At 38.0% G+C, this 20,709-nt stretch overlaps 1 protein-coding gene across 3 annotated transcripts in view; it reads left to right on the top strand.

Annotated features, from left to right (window-relative positions):
- ELOVL7 (ELOVL fatty acid elongase 7) overlaps positions 1-17,223 on the top strand; it is a 93,422-nt gene extending 76,199 nt beyond the window's left edge. For all 3 annotated transcript variants that reach the window (XM_047755604.1, XM_047755643.1, XM_047755523.1), the window contains exons 5-8: positions 1,474-1,530; positions 3,987-4,092; positions 12,548-12,684; positions 15,152-17,223. In XM_047755604.1, the coding sequence (XP_047611560.1) occupies positions 1,474-1,530; positions 3,987-4,092; positions 12,548-12,684; positions 15,152-15,361 (510 nt within the window). In that variant the 3' untranslated portion in view covers positions 15,362-17,223. The remainder of the gene's footprint in view (positions 1-1,473; positions 1,531-3,986; positions 4,093-12,547; positions 12,685-15,151) is intronic.
- Positions 17,224-20,709: the final 3,486 nt, after the last annotated feature.

Below are 20,709 nucleotides of genomic sequence, written 5' to 3' on the forward strand. Positions count from 1 at the left end.
CCGACTAGTATCCATGAGGACTTGGCTTCGATTTCTGGCTTTGCTCAGTGGTTCAAGGGTCCGGCATTGCCATAAGTCTTGGTGCAGGTCACAGATGTGGCTCGGATCCTGCATTGCTGTGGCTGTGATGTAGCCTGGCAGCTACAGCTCCGATTTAACCCCTAGCCTGGGAACCTCCATATGCCATGGGTGTGGCCCTAAAAAATAGATAGATAAATAAATAAATAAAATTTTTTAATGGAAGTAAACTTAGGAGTTCCTATTGTGGCTCAGTGGTAACAAACCTGACTAGTATCCATGAGGATGCGGGCTCTGATTCAACCCCTAGCCTGGGAACTGGGAATTTCTATGCCACGGGTGTAACCCCCAAAAGATAAAAAAGGTAAATTTAGGGAGTTCTCTTGGTGATGTAAGTAGTAAGTAGTTAGGACTCAGTGCTTTCGGCACTGTGGCCCCAGTTTGATTCCTGGTCTGGGAACTGTGATCCCACATCAAGCCACTGCACTCCACAGCCAAAATAAAATAAAGTGAAATAAAATAAAATAAAATAAAAGGTCTATTAATATCTGGTTCCTTATAAAGTTAAAAACAGAATTACCTTATGATCCAACGATTCCACTTCTGGGAACATACCTAGAACAATTGAAAGCCAGAATTCAGGGAGTTCCCGTCATGGCCCAGTGGTTAACAAACCCGACTAGCATCCATGAGAATGTGGGTTTGATCCCTGGCCTGGTGCAGTGTGTTAAGGATCGCGTGTTGCCATGAGCTGAGGTGTAGGTTGCAGGTGTGGCTTGGATCCCAAGTTGCTGTGGTTGTGGTATAGGCCGGCAGCTTCAGCTCCGACTGGACCCTTGGCCTGGGAACCTCCATGTGTCATGGGTACGGTCCTAAAAAGACAAAACAGGAAAAAAGCTAGAATTCAAAGAGATATTGTACACCTGTGTTCATAGCGTTCTTCACATTAGCCAAAAGGTAGAACAGCCCCTGTCCACAAACCACTGAATAGATAAACTGTGGTACCTTCATACAATGGAGTATTTTTCAGTCTTAACAGGAATGAAATTCTAACATCTGCTGCAATATGGATGAGCCTTGAGGACATTATACTAAGTGAAATAATCTAGGTACAAAGGGACAAACAAATACTGTATGATTCTGTTATGTGACATACATAGAGTAGTCATATTTGGAGATAAGAAGTAAACTTGTACTTGTCAGGGTCTGGATTCCCATATGAGGACTTATCACTTAATGAGTACACAGTTTCAGTCCTGTAAGAGGAAGAGAATTCTATGGATAGATGGTGGTCATGGGTGTATAAGAATGTGAATATACTTAATGCCGCTAAATTGTACACTTAAAAATGGTTAAGACGGTAAATTTTATGTCCTAAGAATTTTGCCAAAGTGGGAAAAAATAAAATTTTCTTTCATATAAAATATTAAATTCATATCTCATGTGTTTCTGCAGATGGTACGCACCTGCTGGCTTTATTACTTCTCCAAATTTATTGAGCTATTAGATACTGTGAGTATGTGATCACCACACTTGGTAAACATTTGATATTTCAATGAAAGCAGTAAACTGTGAGTGTTCAGTTGTCTGATAACTTTGGTTATCTCGCTTCCTCAAGCAGACCTATTATCTTTTATTTTATATCAGTAATTTTAGAGAATAGATGGGATATCTTTATTTTTCAGTCTTTTGCAAATGTCAAAAGATTTTCTTGTGTATCTACCCTCTGGTTTAGATAAGAATATAACTGTCACTACACTACAAAATTGAGCTCATTATATAGATGGATGATAGTTGTTTTGTGAAGTAAATTCAGGAAGCAAAGAGCAGATAGTTTGTTATCTTGGGTTCTTTATATCAAAGCACTGTGTCATTCATACTCCTTTAAGAGGATAAATGCTTCAAAATTCATAAAAGTATGCTAAAATGTTAAGTTATCCATGGGGTACAAGTAATTTTGGTAACATCAAAACTATTTCCAGCTACCTTTCTGAAGTCCACGCTTTCTGGGTCTTCTCCCTTCCTGAGGACCGACTCTGACTTTCAGTGACTGGGGCCTTGGGAGAAGCAAGTGTTATGGATTAGGATCCATGATGAGAGGAGAAAGCCATGCGCCTTTGCTTCTAGAAACAAAGGAAAGCTGGATATTTGTTATATCTTTGTGGCATGTGGATGTAAGTTACCTGGAATCAGTTCTGGGCCTGACAGACAAGTGTGTTCTTTCTTCAGAATATATACCGCTACATTTCTTGTAGCAAATCTCAGCATGCTTTACCTTCTCAGCTTGTTACACATAATATTAGAATTAAAAGGGAGAATTTAGTTGAGTATAGAAGCCAGTGGTTCTCAAACTTAAGATGCAGTAGAATCACCTGGAGGACTTGTTAAAAACACACATGCCTAGACCCCACCCTTAGAATCTCTGATTATATTAGGTCTTAGGTGGAGCTCAAGAATTTGCATTTCTATCAAGTTCTCAAATTATGTATTGCCATTGGTTCAGAGTCCACACTTTAAGAACCCTTGCCATAAGTCAGTGGTTCTCAACCCTGTGGTGCTGTAGAACTTAATTGTAGAAAACAAAACCCTGGGCCCCACCCCCAGAGATTTGATGTCAATTGGTCTGGAGTCTTGGCATAGCTGTTAACAAACAAACAAGCCTTCTTGGGCATTGTAATATGCAGACAGGGTTGAGAATCATTGATCTAGCCCAGAGCACTCAATCTGAAAAGAAATGGAAGCCAGAAAGTGAGTGTCAAGGCTCACCCAGAAGAAGGCCACTCCTGAGTGGGACTAGGACCCCAGGTTGCTGGTTTATGGCTTTTTCTGTTGCACCATGTCACCCTCCTCCATGTGCATAAGCAAATGCATTTTGACTTCATTGTCCCTGCTTTGCATGTTCTCAGTGTCAGCTTCCATAAGGAAAGTTGCCTCCATGTCTTTCCCTGAACCACATTCTCAAATACCCTTATAAATACTTGTGTTTCTGCTACTCTGTTTAGTCCGATATTTAAAGGTCTAACTCAACACTGGTGTTGTGCATTTTGAGTTTGTTTTTTTTTTTTTGTCTTTTGCCATTTCTTGGGCCACTCCAACGGCATATGGAGGTTCCCAGGCTAGGGGTCTAATCAGAGCTGTAGCTGCCAGCCTATGCCAGAGCCACAGCAACGCGGGATCCGAGCCGCATCTGCGACCTACACCACAGCTCACGGCAACGCTGGATCCTTAACCCACTGAGCAAGGGCAGGGATCGAAACCGCAACCTCATGGTTCCTAGTCGGATTCATTAACCACTGCGCCACGACGGGAACTCCCATTTTGAGTATTTTTGAATGTTTACTTCTGGTTTTGAATTTGTTTTGGAAAAAAAAAATCCCCCCCAAACCTTACTTTTCTGCCTTTTTGTTTATATAGTTTCTGTAAACTACTAGGTACTGGATGGTGCCTTTGCTGCCCTTCTTAATTCTTCAAGTATTTTCCTTCTCATCTTTCTTTAATAATAATTTGCTTTTGATTTGCTGGAAATCCTCTTTCAATTTGCTTAATCCCTTGTCTAAATTGGTAGGATGAGTTAGGGAGCAATGTAGAATTTTAGTCCTAGGACTTAAAAGTCTTTGTTTTCCCATGTATTTCAAAAATCCATATGGATTTTTTTTTTAAACCAGTAATATTTTTTCAATAACTTTTTATCATATTCTTTATGTCTTTGATTTTTAAATCTACATATGGTATATTTTCACGTTTTTATTGATTCTTCCATGGCTAGGCATCATACCTAAGTTCTCTCATACTAATTAGCTTTTAAGCAGCCCCTTGGAGAATCAGCCGCTTCTGTTAGCATTCTTTAAGGCAACTCTGTCATAGCACATTATGATGTGAAATAGTTTACACTTGGCCAATATTTTTGTAACACTAGATAAATTATTGCATGATGTTATATGAACTTGATTTTCTTTAAATTATTTCAGATCTTTTTTGTTCTGCGTAAGAAAAATAGTCAAGTGACTTTCCTGCATGTCTTCCATCATACCATCATGCCATGGACCTGGTGGTTTGGAGTCAAATTTGCTGCAGGTAGCCAAGGGAGAGTTGGGATCATATGTTATAATTGGTAACGTTTCTGTATGCTCTAGGCATAAATTCTATCCTTAAATGCGATTGAAGGAATCTCAAAGCATCAAAGAATCACTTTGATCAAACTGCGGGCCTTCATTAATTATCTGACACATAAACATAGGACTCCTCCTAAGTAGATCCCACCTCCCAATACTCTTTAATATGTAAGACCTTTAGGTGTAGGCTTTTTAGGGCCGCACCGTGGCATATGGAAGTTCCCAGGCTAGGGGTTGAATTAGAGCTGCAGCTGCCAGCCTACATGACAGCCATAGCAACGCCAGATATGAGCTGCATCTTCGAACCTACACCAAAACTTGTGGCAACAACAGAGATTCTTAACACACTGAGTGAGGCCAGAGATCAAACCTGCATCCTCATGGATGCTAGGTAGGTTCTTAACCTGCTGAGCCACAATGGGAACTCCTAGGTATAGGCTTGTATTCATATCCTTTAGTTTTGTTTGATTTTATTGTTTTCCTATGTAGTTCTATGAAATGTCTTTCAATAAATAATAAACAAATAAAATGGTAAAATGCTTGGTTTTATAGGAATACAGTTAGATAACTATTCCCTGTATGTTTCCAGAAAGTTAGAATGTTTATCTCAAGTTCCATGTCGTCTTTGCTTTCACATTTCCCAAAACTGATACACATCTCAAACCCTAACAGCTCTTTAAAGATGTGTCAAATTGCAGTTGTCTCTCCTTTCCTAAGCATCCTACCATATTAAAGGATGTTTTGATATTGTTTTTTAGGTCAAAAGTAGTTTAACTCAAAAGTTTGGCAAACAGGTTCTTTAGTTGGTTTTGATTTTATGCTTCTGAATACCTAAAATATGAGAAAAGAAAGGTAAGTAATTATTCCCTATCACAAAGTTTTAAATAAGTGATATCCTCAAGGATATATTCTTATCTTATTAGCAGAAGTTGGTTGGGGGATTTACTTATACTAGTAAGACTTCTGCAGTTTAAGAAGTCTTCTATCTTAATAGAATTTTTTCATGAGTTTAAATATGTAAAAAAATAGTTAATACATGTAAAATATTGAGATTAGGGCCTGCAAACAGGGCACTATATAAATATTTCCTTATTATGATTATTATCTTGAGTTGGTTGTTGCTTCATGTTAAAGGACTTCTTATTTTGTAGTTATACATTTTTCTTGGTTTTATTTAATTTATATGTATTTTTGTGGTTGCTTTGTTAATCCTATAGTGGACAGTGATACATATTTTCATCGATAATGGCTTTGGCGAACAATTTTTCACAATCAGAGCTTCAGATATATATTGACTTGTATAAAATCATCCATGTTCTTATTACTAAAACAGATGTATGTGAAATTTCCCTCAAATTTCCTTGTCACTTTATTAGATCGACTTCTCTTGAACTTGTGTTATTGGAATGACTTGCAACAAAATCTCAAAGTATGTATAATAAATCACTCAGTTATTTTTAAAAGCCTAGAGCATAGTGTTATAACATATAATCAAATATAGGCCCAAATTATTTTAAAAAAAAAGAAGCAGCAGTCTTCATATAGGTCTGTAGCCATACTAGACAAGGGTTTAATATTTCTGTGACTTGCCCACCTCTATTGGACATTCTGACTTGTGTTAAGACTGAAGAAAGGAGAAACTGCAATTGAGGAACTCTTGTTTCAGTTTTAGATTCTCTAGGCATGGGTGGAGGGGGGAATCTCATGTCTCTGAGCATAAGGGGACATGGATAAGCCAATGCTGGAAGAAGATGCGAGAACGCAGGGGAGCTGGGCTAGTTGGCCTAAGGACATTGGATTTTCCAGTTTGTAATGTAGCTCCTTGCCCAAAATTGGTATTTATCTGTTGAGAATTTTTTAAAGTAAATGTAGCTCTTTTTCTTATAATTTATGTATAGTTTAAAATTTTAACTCATAACAAGATTACCTCATATGTGTCCATTTTCACAAATTAAATTATATGATTTAATCTCCATTATTTTACTTTGCTTTCTATGTTTTCATTTTCTCTCACTTGCATGTTGTACCTCTCAGTTCTTCTTACAATGATATTTCTTGACACTTTATTTCTGTTGGTGAAAATCTGAAAATACCTAAACATCCAATAATAGGATGGCTATGGTGTCTTGTGTGTATAATTGTGAAATGCAAATGATATTGAGAGGCATTTAGTACATTTTCTGTTAAGCAGTTTGACTCCTAAATTATCAGAAATCGATGACTGTTATGACTATGCTATTTTCAAAGTTTGCTAAACAAGGTGCTTTCATAGCCTTAGAATACGTTTATTCAGATTTCTTCCATGAGATCAGAATAATATATGACAACACTGAAAAATAAGTATAAATAAAAAAAAAATACAGGCAGACAAAGTACCCCTAGATACAGTGATTTAGAGATACTGGCACAAAAGTGATCTCTCTCTCCATCTCTGTATTTTCTAATTTTTCTTTTCTTTTCTTTTTTTCCATATACCCTCAGCATATGGAGGTTCCCAGGCTAGGGGTCGAATTGGAGCTACAGCTGCCAGCCTATGCCACAGCCACAGTAACCCGGAAGCTGAGCCACATCTGTGACGCTGGGTCCTTAACCCACAGAGTGAGGCCAGGGATAGAACCCAAATCCTCATGGATCCTAGTTGGGTTCGTTAACCATTAAGCCACAAAGGGAACTCCAAGTATTTTCTAATTTTTCTAGTTTGTATATCCACTAGTTCTATAATGGGAAAAATAATTTTATTTGAAGCATAGAGGTGAGCACTTTTCTAATTTTTCTCCTTGAATCCATTGAGAGTCTGGTTTCCACATAAAAAATAAGCAGTGCTTTCAATAATGAACATTTAAACATATAACATGCCTCAATTTTTCAATGTTACCATGTTTATGGACATTAAACATTTTGTAGTAGATTCATTGTCCAAACTTTAATCCTGTTCTGCATTACAAAACATCAATAGTAAAAATAATGTTTTTCTTCTCTCTCGTATGTTCCATGAGTTGGCACTTCTGTTCATTCTCACATGTGGAAGCTAGTAAAACACACCTGGTATCTATTCGGTAACAAGGACAGCAACAAGAGCTGAGGTTGTTTCCAGAAATGTTGTGTGGCATTGACTCTCATTCCTAGAATAAAACAGTCCAGTTTCAACTATCCTTTCAAAAACTTGAGCACAGCTGATCTCTATCTAGTATTTAATTTCCTGTTTACCTATTGTACTCTTCCCTGGGATAATAGAAATTCAGCTTTTGTTTTTTTTTTCTTTTTATTACTCAATGAATTTGTTACATTTATAATTCTACAATGATTATCACAATCCAGTTTTATAGGATTTCCATCCCACACCCCCAGCGCATCCCCCCACCCCCAGAAGTGTCTCCTTTGGAAACCATAAGTATTTCAAAGTCTGCGAGTCAGTATCTGTTCTGAAAAGAAGTTCAGTCTGTCCTTTTTTCAGATTCCAAATGTCAGTGAAAGCATTTGATGTTGGTGTCTCATTGTCTGGCTGACTTCACTTAGCATGATAATTTCTAGGTCCATCCATGTTGCTAAAAATGCCAGTATTTCTTTCCTTTCAATGTATGAGTAATACTCCATTGTGTATATGTACCACTTCTTCTTGATCCACTCCTCTGTCAATGGACATTTAGGTTGTTTCCATGTCTTGGCTATTGAAAATAGTGATGTAATGAACATTGGAGTACATGTGTCTTTGCGAGTCATGGTTTTCTCTGGATAGATGCCCAGGAGTGGGATTGCTGGATCAAATGGCAGTTCTATGTTTAGTTACCATACTGTTTCCCACAGTGGTTGCACTATTTTACAGTCCCACCAACAGTGTAACAGGGTTCCTTTTTCTCCACACCCTCTCCAGAACTTACTGTTCGTAGACTTTTTGATGATGGCTATTCTGGCTGGTTTTAAGGTGGTACCTCATAGTGGTTTTGATTTGCATTTCTCTAATAATGAGTGATGTTAAACATCTTTTCATGTGTTCTGTGGCCATCTGTATGTCTTCTTTGGAGAACTGTCTGTTTAGATCTTCTGCCCGTTTTTTGATGGGGTTGTTTGTTTTTTTGGTATGGAGCTGCAGGAGATGTTTACAAATTTTGGAGATCAATCCCTTGTCAGTTGGTTCATTTGCAAAGATTTTCTCCCATTCTGTGGGTTGTCTTTTCATTTTGTTTAGGGTTTCCATTGCTGTGCAGAAACTTTTAAGTTTAATTAAGTCCCATTTGTTTATTTTTGCTTTTACTGTCATTCCTCTAAGAGGTGGATCTGAGAAGATGTTGCTGTCGTTTATGTCAGAGAGTGTTTGGCCTATGTTTTCCTCTAAGGGTCATATAGTATCTGGTCTTATACTTAGTCTTTAATCCACTTGTAGTTTATTTTTGTGTTAGGGAGTGTTCTAATTTCATTCTTTTCCTTGTGACTGTCCAGGTTTCCCAGCACCACTTATTGAACAAGCTGTCTTTTCTCCATTGTATATTCTTGCCTCCTTTGTCATAGATGAGTTGGCTGTAGGTGCATGGGTTGAATTCTGGGCTTTCTATCCTGTTCCACTGATCTGTATTTCTGTCTTTGTGCCAGTACCATATAATTTTGATGACTGTTGCTTTATAGTATAGTCTGAAGTCCAGGAGCCTGATTCCTCTAGCTCCACTTTTCTTTCTCAGGATGGCTTTGGTTCTTCTGGGTCTTTTTTGCTTCCAAACACACTTTAAAATATTTTGTTCAAGTTCTGTGAAAAATGTCCTTGGTAATTTGATAGGGATTGCATTGAATCTGTAGATTGCCTTAGGTAGTATAGTCATTTTGATAATATTAACTCTTCCAATCCAGGAGCATCTATTTGTGTCATCTTTGAGTTCTTTCATCAGTGTCTTATAATTTTCAGAGTACAGGTCTTTTGTGTCTTTAGGTAGGTTTACTCCTAGGTATTTTATTCTTTTGGATGTGATGGTAAATGGGATTGCTTCCCTAATTTGTCTTTCTGATTTTTCATTATTAGTGTATAGAAATGCCGTTGATTTCTGTGTATTCATTTTGTATCATGAGACTTTGCCAAATTCGTGGATGAGCTCTAACAGTTTTCTGGTAGAGTCTTTAGGATTCTCTAGGTATAGTATCATGTCATCTGGCAATAGGGATAGTTTTACTTCTTCCTTTCCAATTTGGATTCCTTTTACTTCTTATATTTCTCTGATTGCTGTGGCTAGGGGTTCCAAAACTATGTTGAATAGTAGTGGTGAGAGCAGACATCCTTGTCGTGTTCCTGATCTCAGGGGGAATTCTTTCAGCTTTTCACCATTGAGAATGCTGTTAGCTGTGGGTTTGTCATCTATGGGCTTTATTATGTTGAGGTAGGTTCCTGCTCTGCCCACTTTCGGAAGGGTTTTTATCAGAAGTGGGTGTTGGGTTTTGTCAAAGGCTTTTTCCGTGTCTTTTGAGAGGATCATATGGTTTTTATTCTTCATTTTGTTCATGTGGTGTATCACACTGATGGATTTGTGGATATTGAAGAACCCATGCATCCCTGGGATAAATCCTACTTGATCATGATGTACAATCCTTTTAATGTATTGTTGGATGTGGTTTGCTAGTATTTCGTTGAGGATTTTTGCATTGATGTTCATTAGTGAAATAGGCCTGTAGTTTTCTTTTTTGGTGGTATCTTTGTCTGGTTTTGGTATCAGGGTGATGGTGGCCTCATAGAATGAGTTTGGGAGTATCCCTTCCTCTGCAATTTTTTGGAATAATTTCAGAAGGATAGGTATTAGCTCATCTCTGAATGTTTGGTAGAATTGTCCTGTGAAGCTGTCTGATCCTGGACTTTTGTTTGTTGGAAGTTTTAAATCACAGTTTCAATTTCAGTTCTTGTGTTGGGTCCAGTCATCTTTTCTATTTCATCTTGGTTTAGTCTTGGGAGATTGTACTTTTCTAAGAATTTGTCCATTTCTTCTAGGTTTTCTGTTTTATTGGCACATAGTTGCAGATAGTAGTCTCTTATGATCCTTTGTATTTCTGTGATGTCTGTTGTTACTTTTTCATTTCTGATTTTATTGATTTGAGTCCTCTCTCTTTTTTTCTTGATAACTCTGGTTAAGGGTTTATCAATTTTGTTGATCTTTTCAAAGAACCAGATTTTCATTTTGTTAATCTTTCCTATGGTTATGTTTGTTTCTATTTCATTGATTTCTGCTCTGATCTTTATAATTTCTTTCCTTCTACTAACTTTAGGTCTTGTCTGTTCTTCTCTCTCAAGCTGCTTTAGATGTAACGTTAGCTTGTTTATTTGACTTTTTCTTGTTTGCTGAGGTAGGCTTGTATTGCTATAAACTTTCCTCTTGGAACAGCTGTTGCCACATCCCATAGGTTTTGGAGTGTCATATCTTTGTTGTCCTTTGCTTTTAGGTATTTTTTTTTAAATGTCCTCTTTGATTTCTATAGTGAAATCAAATGTTTAGTAGCATTTAGTAGCATTACTGTTTAGCCACAGCAATGCAGGATCTGAGCCGATTCTGCGACCTACACCACAGCTCACAGCAATGCTGGATCATTAAGCCACTGAGCAAGGCAGGCATTGAACCTGCAACTTCATGGTTCCTATTCAGATTTGTTAACCACTGAGCCACAGCGGGAACTCCAGGAACTCCTACTATGAAATAGTTTTATGACATTTTTCCTCAGAAGATTATAGTCGATGTAATAAATTGCTATTTTGCTTTAAACTTTCTATATAGGTCATAGTGTTCATGAGTTTAGTCATTCTAACATATGCAGATTCATTAGGTTTTTGCTTTATTTCTGAAATGAAAATATCAGAATAAAGAAAGTAGAATTTTTTGGAAACAAATTTAAATTCCAGGTCAGCATTACTAAGCTGAATCAGGTACACAAAAAATGATTTTTCTAGATTGTGCATCTTAGTAAAGAGACACTAGAGAAGAGGTTTTTTTTCCCCCTCATCATCAATTCAGTGCTCTGTTGCCCCTTCCACTACACACTGATCCAATAAGTGAAGCTGTCTTTGCTTATATTCCCCCCAAGGGTCCTTTCTTTTATTCTAAATTGAAAGCGATCATTTGGAGATATGGTGAGATTAGAACAAGTAAACCAAAATAGGAAGGCCCGATTGATAAAAGTCAAATGGAAGCAATAAACAAAGATGGTTCAACAATTAATAAATGTTTATTTTGGAAAAGTGATAGGTGATTAAAGCAAACTTAGTGTAACTTACTAATGAAAGCCAGTGGGTTTACTGCCAAAATTTCATTGCACTTAAAATATTTATTGAAAACCATTGAGAGTGGAAAAAGTGAATTTGATTCCACAGAATGATATGTGAAAAAATATTCTTAGTGGCTTTATTCAAATAACACAAATTGGAAACAACCCACAGATCTTTTAATAGGAGAATGGATAAATACATAATTATTCATTCACATCACATAATACTACACAGCAGTAAAAAGCCAATCTGTATGGATGAATCTTAAAAACAGTATGCTTATTGAAAGAAGGTAACTGCAAAGAATACATCCTATGTAATTCTGCTTATATGAATATAGATTACAGGCCTTTTGTAACAGACAAAACTATAGTTGATGATGGAAGTCAGAATAAAGGTTATATTGGGAGGGGTATATTCTTGGAAGGGGCACATGGGAACTTAATGTGGCATCAGAAATGTTCTATAACTTGAATTTGATGGTGGTTACATAGGTGTATACATCTGTAAAAGAATTATCAAGTTGTACACTTAAGATTAGTGTAGTTTAGGAGTTTTCCTGTCGTGGCTCAGGGAAATGAATCCGACTAGGAACCATGAGGTTGCGGGTTCGATCCCTGCCCTTGCTCAGTGGGTTAAGGATCTGGCGTTGCCATGAGCCGTGGTGTAGGTCGCAGATGCAGCTCGGACCTGGCATTGCTGTGGCTGTGACGTAGGCCAGCAGCAACAACTCCGATTAGACCTCTAGCCTGAGAATCTCCATATGCCACAGGTGCGGCCCTAAAAAGACAAAAAAAAAAAAAAAGATTAATGTAGTTTATGTGCTATATATATGTTAATGCTCACTAAATAATGAATGTGATTACTATTATAATCAGTATATTATATTTTGAAGGTAATGCAACTTAGTTTGTTGAAATAAACCCAAATCATAAGACCATCCTAAGGTTAAGGTATAACAGAATAAATAAAGTCATGGTAATTTATTTTCCAAGATTTGTATTTTATATTTTACTAAGTGAATGTATTATCCAGCTCCCTCTAGCTTGATAGCTGTTTAACAAGGGTAGTATTTCATATATGTTTTTCTTCCTACTAAAATTAAGAAATATACTAAAATCTCAGTTCAGAGAAAAACATGACTCATTTTAAGGAACAATGGCTCCATTTTACAATAATTTTTTTCCAGGTGGTTTGGGAACATTCCACGCCTTTATAAATACAGCTGTACATGTAGTCATGTATTGCTACTATGGACTGTGTGCATTGGGACCAGCCTACCAGAAGTACTTGTGGTGGAAAAAATATCTGACAACATTACAGCTTGTGAGTAATTAATTTTATTTCTTTCTTTCTTCCTTTTTTTTTTTTTTTTGTCTTTTTGCCATTTCTTGAGCCTCTCTCGCGGCATATGGAGGTTCCCAGGCTAGGGGTTGAATTGGAGCTGTAGCCACCGGCCTACTCCAGAGCCATAGCAACGTGGGATCCAAGCTGCATCTGCAACCTACACCACAGCTCACGGCAACGCCAGATCCTTAACCCACTGAGCAAGGGCAGGGATCGAACCCGCAACTTCATGGTTGCTAGTCGGATTTGTTAACCACTGTTAATTTGTTAATTACTGATGGGAACTCCAGTAATTAATTTTCTTTAAAATCAGATGTGAAACTAAACTGGAGTCCCTTGTTTTCCTTATGAATAAGGATACTAACTAAAGAACTAAGTTTACAAAACATAGGGATATAAATTGTCTGGCCACATATGGTGTCCCATCATTATCCTTTCTGTGGTATATGAACCTCTATCAGGAACTTTATGGAAAACAAAGCATATTTGGCAGCCAAGGGGCTCAGACAATTAACCAGCATGAGTATCTTTATATCATCTTTTCACTATTTTATGCATTTATATAAATAATTATATTTATGATCAAAATAATCTCAAAATTATGTGAACCTTGATAGGCATAATATTAAATTAAAAGTTAGAAACTCCCTATTGTAGATCTGAATCACTTTGAGGGAATTATGAGCCTTCCCATGTGCATACCTATCTAGTCCTTACATTGGTAAGTCTGTTTGTCCTCCAACTAGTAAAAGTAATGTGAGAACTAAAGGTGTAGAGTGGTGATATAATATACATAATGATAAAAGTGACAACACCCTCAATAACCAACCATAAGGAAAAGGGTGAAGTAAATTATTTTAATTCCTTCTTGGGAATATTACCAAGTCATGAAAATTATTAACAATTCCTTTCTTTTTAAGCATTTTTTTATGATTGTAAAGTAGTACATGCTGATCGAAAAGAAATGAGAATATCTAATTAAGCAAGAAGAAAGAAAAATAAACATAATTCCACCCCCCAGGGATAATCAGAGCTGATATTTTATATTACTCTCATCTAGCTTTTCTCAAAAAAAATTCCATCCTATATATGTATATGTCTTTTGCCTGATTTATAGTATACTACGTGTAGATTTTTGTATTAGGCTTTTTAAAATTATTTCAAATGTGTTGAAATACACAAACACACCTGTATAGAATGTTGAAAACATTGCTTAGGCTTTTTAATGTTTCATTTCCTTGTCTGCAAAATGAGAGGCATAATTGTAGCTACTGGACAAGAATGTCATAAGTGTTCCTTAAGATAATGCAAGAAAAGATCATCATGATACTAACAGGAACTATGTCACAATCTGAACTATGGTTATAACAAGATGGATTGTGTGTAATTGTTATTTGTGTGTAGACTTTTACTTTTACAGAATTTCCACAGTACTTATGTTGCCTTTTAGTCATAGGGAGCAAAAAAATACCCCAAAAATCTGGACTTTGGCTCAGAATGGGTCCCTCTTAAGATTTTGTAGAACATTCTTCTGGAACACAGAGCCCTTGAGCATTGCCAGGAGGGTCACCAGTACTCTCTCACTTCTTGAAGATTTCTCTGCTGCAGTTGACAGATAGGATATATTTTTATCTATACACTGGAGGACAGGTGCAGATATGGGGACTCAGCGAGGCTCTTGCTGCTACAATATTAGTAGGGCCCTAATTAGAATGTTTTTATTTCTTCCCAATTAAAATATATGGCCTGGAGTTCCTGTCGTGGTGCAGTGGTTAACGAATCCGACTAGGAACCATGAGGTTGCGGGTTCGATCCCTACCCTTGCTCAGTGGGTTAAGGATCTGGCGTTGCTGTGAGCTGTGGTGTAGGTCACAGACGCGGCTCAGATCCTGCGTTGCTGTGGCTCTGGTGTAGGCTGGTGGCTACAGCTCCAATTCGACCCCTAGCCTGGGAACCTCCATGTGCCGTGGGAGTGGCCCAAGAAATGGCAAAAAGACAAAAAAAAAAGACAAAAAAAGAAAAAATATATATGGCCTAACAACAGGACAGAATGTTTGAAATCAAAACTGTCCTAGAAAATTAAGCCATAAGGTGATGGTCCTGTGTGCGTTTCGTTAGTCGAGTACTCAAGTCAGAGGCTAATGGTTCTCAGGGTGTGAAAGGGCTGCCGAACTGCACCACTCCAGGGACATGTACATGACACCCCTGGCATTGTGCCCTTTGGCAGGACTGAATAGTTGTTCCAAATTCCTATCTGCATTTTGACATTGTTCTACCAACTGTAAGTCCCACAGAGGCTAGATTGAAAGATAAAATTCCCTGTCCAGCAGTAGCCTAGATGAGACTGGAGAGTGTTTAAACATAAGCAGGCAGAGAACACATTAAATAATTGCTCCATTGTGACACTTTACAGCTGAACAATACTTTTCATTCTTCCATCTGTTAGGTCCAGTTTGTTATTGTCACCATCCACATAGGTCAGTTCTTTTTCATGGAGGATTGCAAGTACCAGTATCCAGTCTTTCTGTACATCATTATGAGTTATGGGTGCATCTTTCTTCTGCTCTTCCTCCATTTTTGGTACCGTGCTTACACCAAAGGTCAGAGGCTACCCAAAGCTGTGAAAAATGGAATCGGCAAAAACAAAGACCACTGAAACTCAAGCACAACATAAGTCTATGAATAAGACTGATATCTTGTCTTCCTTGACAATCAAGAGATATTTCCATGTTCAGTGCATTTTGCATATTTTTCAAAACCAAGAGCTTGTATTTTTATGATAAGTTATTGGGATTTCTGATATTTGAGAGCCCAAAGCTCCTAGAAAACACAGTCTTCTGATAATTAGGGCCTAAAGCAGCCAGTTTTTCAGCTGCTTTTAAACCTAATCTAAAGGTTTTGTTGAATGAATTTTTTTTAGAATGAAAAAAGGATGTGAAACAGTACAGTAATCTTCAAAGAAGTCCGGTATAGATGAAAAATATCATTAGATATTTTGAGCACGGACAGAGATCCATGCCATACAGTAGATTCCTTCTGCCATGTCTGGAAACCTCTAACTGTGGGATCTGGCTTTGTTGCTCATTGACTATATTCAGAAGACATTATATTTATTCCAAAGTTAAATTCCCATTCTAAAAAGCTAACATGGGTAAGCATTAAGTGAATTTTTGATCAGTTATCATTTAAAATCACTAACAATAATTTTTGATGGATCTCTTGAGTAGCTGGCACCAGCTTTGCTTGTAAGACTTTCTCACAACACTTTCATTGTGTGAACTGTTTAAAAGTAGCAATGCTTTAGGTTAGTACATTGATGCACTTGAAACTAAATATTTTGGAAACAAGGTGATTTGTTCTGAGGGCTTAATGAACACTTTACTATTACTCCTTTGCAATGAACTTCGTGTATTTCGGGAAAGAGGTGAATTTGTCAATGGAAAACATATTCCAATCCTACTGCACAGGAAACTATATCTGGTCACTTGTGATGGAGTATAATGTGAGAAAAAGAATGTATATATGACTGGGTCACTTTGCTGTACAGCAGAAATTGACAGAACAATGTAAATCAACTATAATTGAAAAAATAAAAACCTAGGGGGAGAAAACAATATTCCATAGTTCAGTGGGAAAAAATCTGTTGTTTGTAGTATTGTAATGTCACTTTCTCATATTGTCATGGTTTAAAGGATTATATTGGTTAAATATATTTTTGCTATTTGTATAAATATTCATATCATTAGCACACATTACATGATTTTATTCCACCATTATATACAGTTTCCCAGAGATGGGTTAAGAGTGGCTTGTGAACCAACTGGAGGCAAATGGTGGCCCAGAGACTGTCTAGGGAAGATTTGGTGATGTGGGTCTCTCCCATAAAGAGCAAGCAAGAGAAACTGCACAATAGTTAGTGTTATAAATTCACTACATGGAAAAATATGTTCCAGAATTATGAATTAATTAAAATTCCAGATTTTTTTTGAACTTATGAACTATGTAATAGAAGGACTGAAATTCGTTTTGCATAGCTTTTGTTTCTTTGAAAATGCTCTTCTCATATTTTCTTATTGGAGAATTCAACTAGTTTTGTCCAAGAAACAGCAATATTTGGACCTTTCTGAATTTTTCCGTAGTGCTTTTTTCTTGTTATATTTATCCTTGATTTTGAAGGATTGCTTATGCTTGTATGACATTAAGCAATTAGTACCCCAGTAGCTGTATAACACACAGTTATACTTACTGTACAGCAAAAAAACCCGAGTGTTTACTACCTACACTCCTAGCATTAGGTGTCTCCTTCCTAATCCATTCATCTGTACCATGGCCTTTTCTCCTCACACTCATTGCATTCATGAAATTATTTGCCTTTAAGTGACCTTTAGTGATTTCACTTGCAAATGGTATGAGAAGATGAGAGTTGATAAATGGGGAGAATTTCATTTTTAAAAAATAAATAATGGGAGTTCCCATCATGGATCAGCAGTTAACGAACCTGACTAGTATCCATGAGGACACGGGTTCAATCCCTGGCCTTGCTTAGCCAGGTTAAGGATCCGGTGGTGCTGTGGCTGTGGTGTAGGCTGGCCTGTGAACCTCCATATACCACAGGTGTGGTCCTAAAAAGACAAAAAAAAGAAGAAGAAAGAAATAATAAAGAACAGGGGAGCAAAGCTGAAAGAAACAGCTCTAAATTATTTCTCTGCGAGAGTGTCAGGATTCCCTACATGTTTTCCTGTTTTGACTCTTCAAGTCGAGCCTGTGCTAAAATGAGGAGGTATGGTAGATGCTATTACACCTATGCACAATTCCCAAAGACCCCAGTAGGGCAAAGAACAAAAGGAAGCAAAAATTAAAGAGGATAAAACAGGAGAATTTGATTTCTTCTTTGGCATACTTTGACCTGCACTGTACAACCTTTCCTCGCCTCCCTGTGGTCTTTAAAATGTTGACATTCCTATGAACTAACAACAATATTGCGATGGAACCACATTCCACACTATATGAATAGGAGTAGAGAGCTAAAATATTCATGAAAAGAAGGCACAGCTGGCAGAAGTAACCTCCACATAAATATCAGTATAGCAGAATGGGTACCATTGGACGTGGGACTGGATGGGCCTTGTTTTATTAAAGGGCTGGGTGGGTCACAGAGAGTTTTTTTGGGTTTCATCCCACTTTTCAGGACTTCATTGCCTTTGGGTTTGCTTACCTAATAAATAAAAAGCCCAGCTACAAAATCTGATTTAGGATATAAAGCTCTATGAATCCTTTAGAATCCGTCTATATTATAAGCAAATACAAATGTAAGATTTTAAATATCTGTAGAACATTGACATTTTAGTCTTGATTGAGTAGAATTCATAACTGAGCATACTACATTGTGACATAAATTATAAGGTTACATTTCTTCAATTATCCCTTATTTCTGTTAAATTTTTGAAGATTGTGGAAAACTTCATGGATATTGTCAAAGCTTGGGTTTGGTTTTTGTCTGTGTATTACAATAAATTTGTGGTATTACATGTATGTGTGTGTGTGTCTTTCATTTTGGAATTTAACTGCATATGCTTGCATGGATAGGTGGTTTTTAATCTGAATATTCATTTAGCCAAAGCATTGTACATTTGTTGTACATTTGCCCTGTTCAGCGCCCTGTAGTAGACATTAGAGTGGTACAAAATACAAAGATGCAGGAAGTTTCCATGTGACACAGTGGGTTAAGGATCTGGCATTGCTGCAGCTGTGGCTTGGGTTTGATCCTTGGCCTGGGAACTTCCACACATGCCACAGTTGTGGCCAACAAACAAACAAACAAACCTCCAAATCCAAAGATGCTACCACACAGTGGAGACTCTAGTCCTAGAGCTTGCAGGCTGGCAGAAGAGATTATGTCATAGGGCAGTATATGATTGGTGTCAGATGAGTGAAAGTCCTGGCAATAAGCCTCTGCGGAGGCATTTAAATTTGAGTCCTGTGTTGGAGATAGCAGAATGGGTGTTGTGTGTTAGTGGGCAAGTTGTTCTAAGTGAAAAGAAATAACAAATTAAGACCCAGGGGAAGGAAAGTATTAGGAAATTGTAGGGAATGGCCATCAGCCCAAATTAGAGTGGGGCATCCTGTAGGTGATAGAGATGAGGCCAGGAGAGAGGAGGGCTCTGACATTGGAGACAGGCTGCTGCAGCATCTGGCCTTGATGCCCCAGGCAAATGGGACCATTCAAAATTTGCAGGAGAGGAGAGGTATGGCCAAATTGGTACCTCAGGAAGAGTTACCCAGTGGGGTGAGGTGGCATCATGAGACACTAAAGCCAGAGATAAATGTGTTGGTTAGGGTGAGGTAAAGAGAGCCAGCTTGTGTGACTGGGAAGAAAGAGGCTGATGTGAGAGAGCTTCTGATGAGAAAGCGTAAGCTAGCAACTGCAGAGAAGCAGCAGTGGGGTGTAGAAAAGAGGCTGAATCTGAAGCTTTGAGGCATGGACATTAGATGCCAGATATCCTTGGAAAGCCAGTTGATCTCAGATTGTTTTTTCTTCTATAAAATGAGAATAATAATACAAGTTCTCCTTGCTGGAATTGTTGTTTGGCTTAAATGAGATAAGGTATTTAAAAGCTTTTTAAAAATATGAAATAAACAGAAAATACAGATACCAGGTGTTCCCGCTGTGGCACAGCAGGTTAAGGATCCAGCATTGTTGCAGTTGTGACATAGGTCTCAGCTGCTATTCAGCTTTGATCCCTGTCCTGGGGAATTTCCATATGCTGCAGGTGTGGCCAAAAAAAAAAAAAAAAATGCAGACATCAGATTTGAGTGAGGAAGAAAAAAAGGTGCCCGAGAGAGAAAGGATACTGGCATTTCCACTCCAGGTGGAGTGAGATATGTGTTTATTAGGAAGGGATGGGGGAGGAGTTCCCCTTGTGGCTCAGCAGAAATGATTCTGACTAGTGTCCCTGAGGACACAGGTTTGATCCCTGGCCTCACTCAGCGGGTTAAGGATCCAGCATTGCCGTGACCTGTGGTATAGGCCGGCAGCTGAAGCTCTGATTGGACCCCTACCCCGTGAACTTCTATATGCCACGAGTGCCTCCCTAAAAAGACAAAAATCAATCAATATTAGGAAGGGGACAGGAACAAACATTACTCTAGACATTTCCAACAGATGCCATCACAATGGAACAGGCTCACAACACACCCTGTTATGCCAGGCTGCCCCAGAGAGAGGACCAGAGGGCTCTCACTTCTATGTTGCTAGCTGGGTGTGGTCATGGCTTTGACTGACAGGTGCCCTCAGGTCAGGCTGAACATGCACATGTAACAACAATCCTTACAACCTGCAACACCCTTATCATCTAAAAAAGCATTTTGAAAACATTGTTGTACCTTGTGTATATTCTAGGGTCCATAGAATTCAGTTAACTTAGGTACAGTCTGGTTACTAAAGAGAGAGGGCTTGGAACAAGATAGGATTGGTTGCACAAGGGGGCATTCTTTGCTTCATATTTACAAGTTCAATAAATAGGTGTGATGTGAGTACCTGACTCTGACCATGAAAGCTGGAAGTTTCGAGCTGCTGCTATATAAATCCTTATCATTGCATCTTCAGCTTGCTTTGTGTTATCTTGCTCATGAATCTGTTCCTTTCTTTCTTTATTTTTTTTCCTTTTTTTTTTTTTTTTTTTTTTTTTGCTTTTTAGGGCCTCACCCTCAGCATATGGAGGTCCCAGGTGAGGGGTTGAATCAGCCATAGCTGCTGGCCTACACCACAGCTACAGTAACACAGGATCCAAGCCGCATCCGCGACCTACATCACAGCTCATAGCAATGCGGGGCAGATCCTCAACCCACTGAGCAAGGCCAGGGATCAAACCTGTGTCCTCATGGATGCTAGTCAGATTCGTTAACTGCTGAGCCATGACGGGAACTCCCAATGTCTTTTGTTTGTTTGTTTGTTTTTAATTTTTGCTTTATAGGGCCCAACCTGAGGCATATGGAGGTTCCCAG

This window comes from Phacochoerus africanus, chromosome 1, assembly GCF_016906955.1.
Source record: "Phacochoerus africanus isolate WHEZ1 chromosome 1, ROS_Pafr_v1, whole genome shotgun sequence".
In the NCBI taxonomy this organism is placed as follows: domain Eukaryota; kingdom Metazoa; phylum Chordata; class Mammalia; order Artiodactyla; family Suidae; genus Phacochoerus; species Phacochoerus africanus.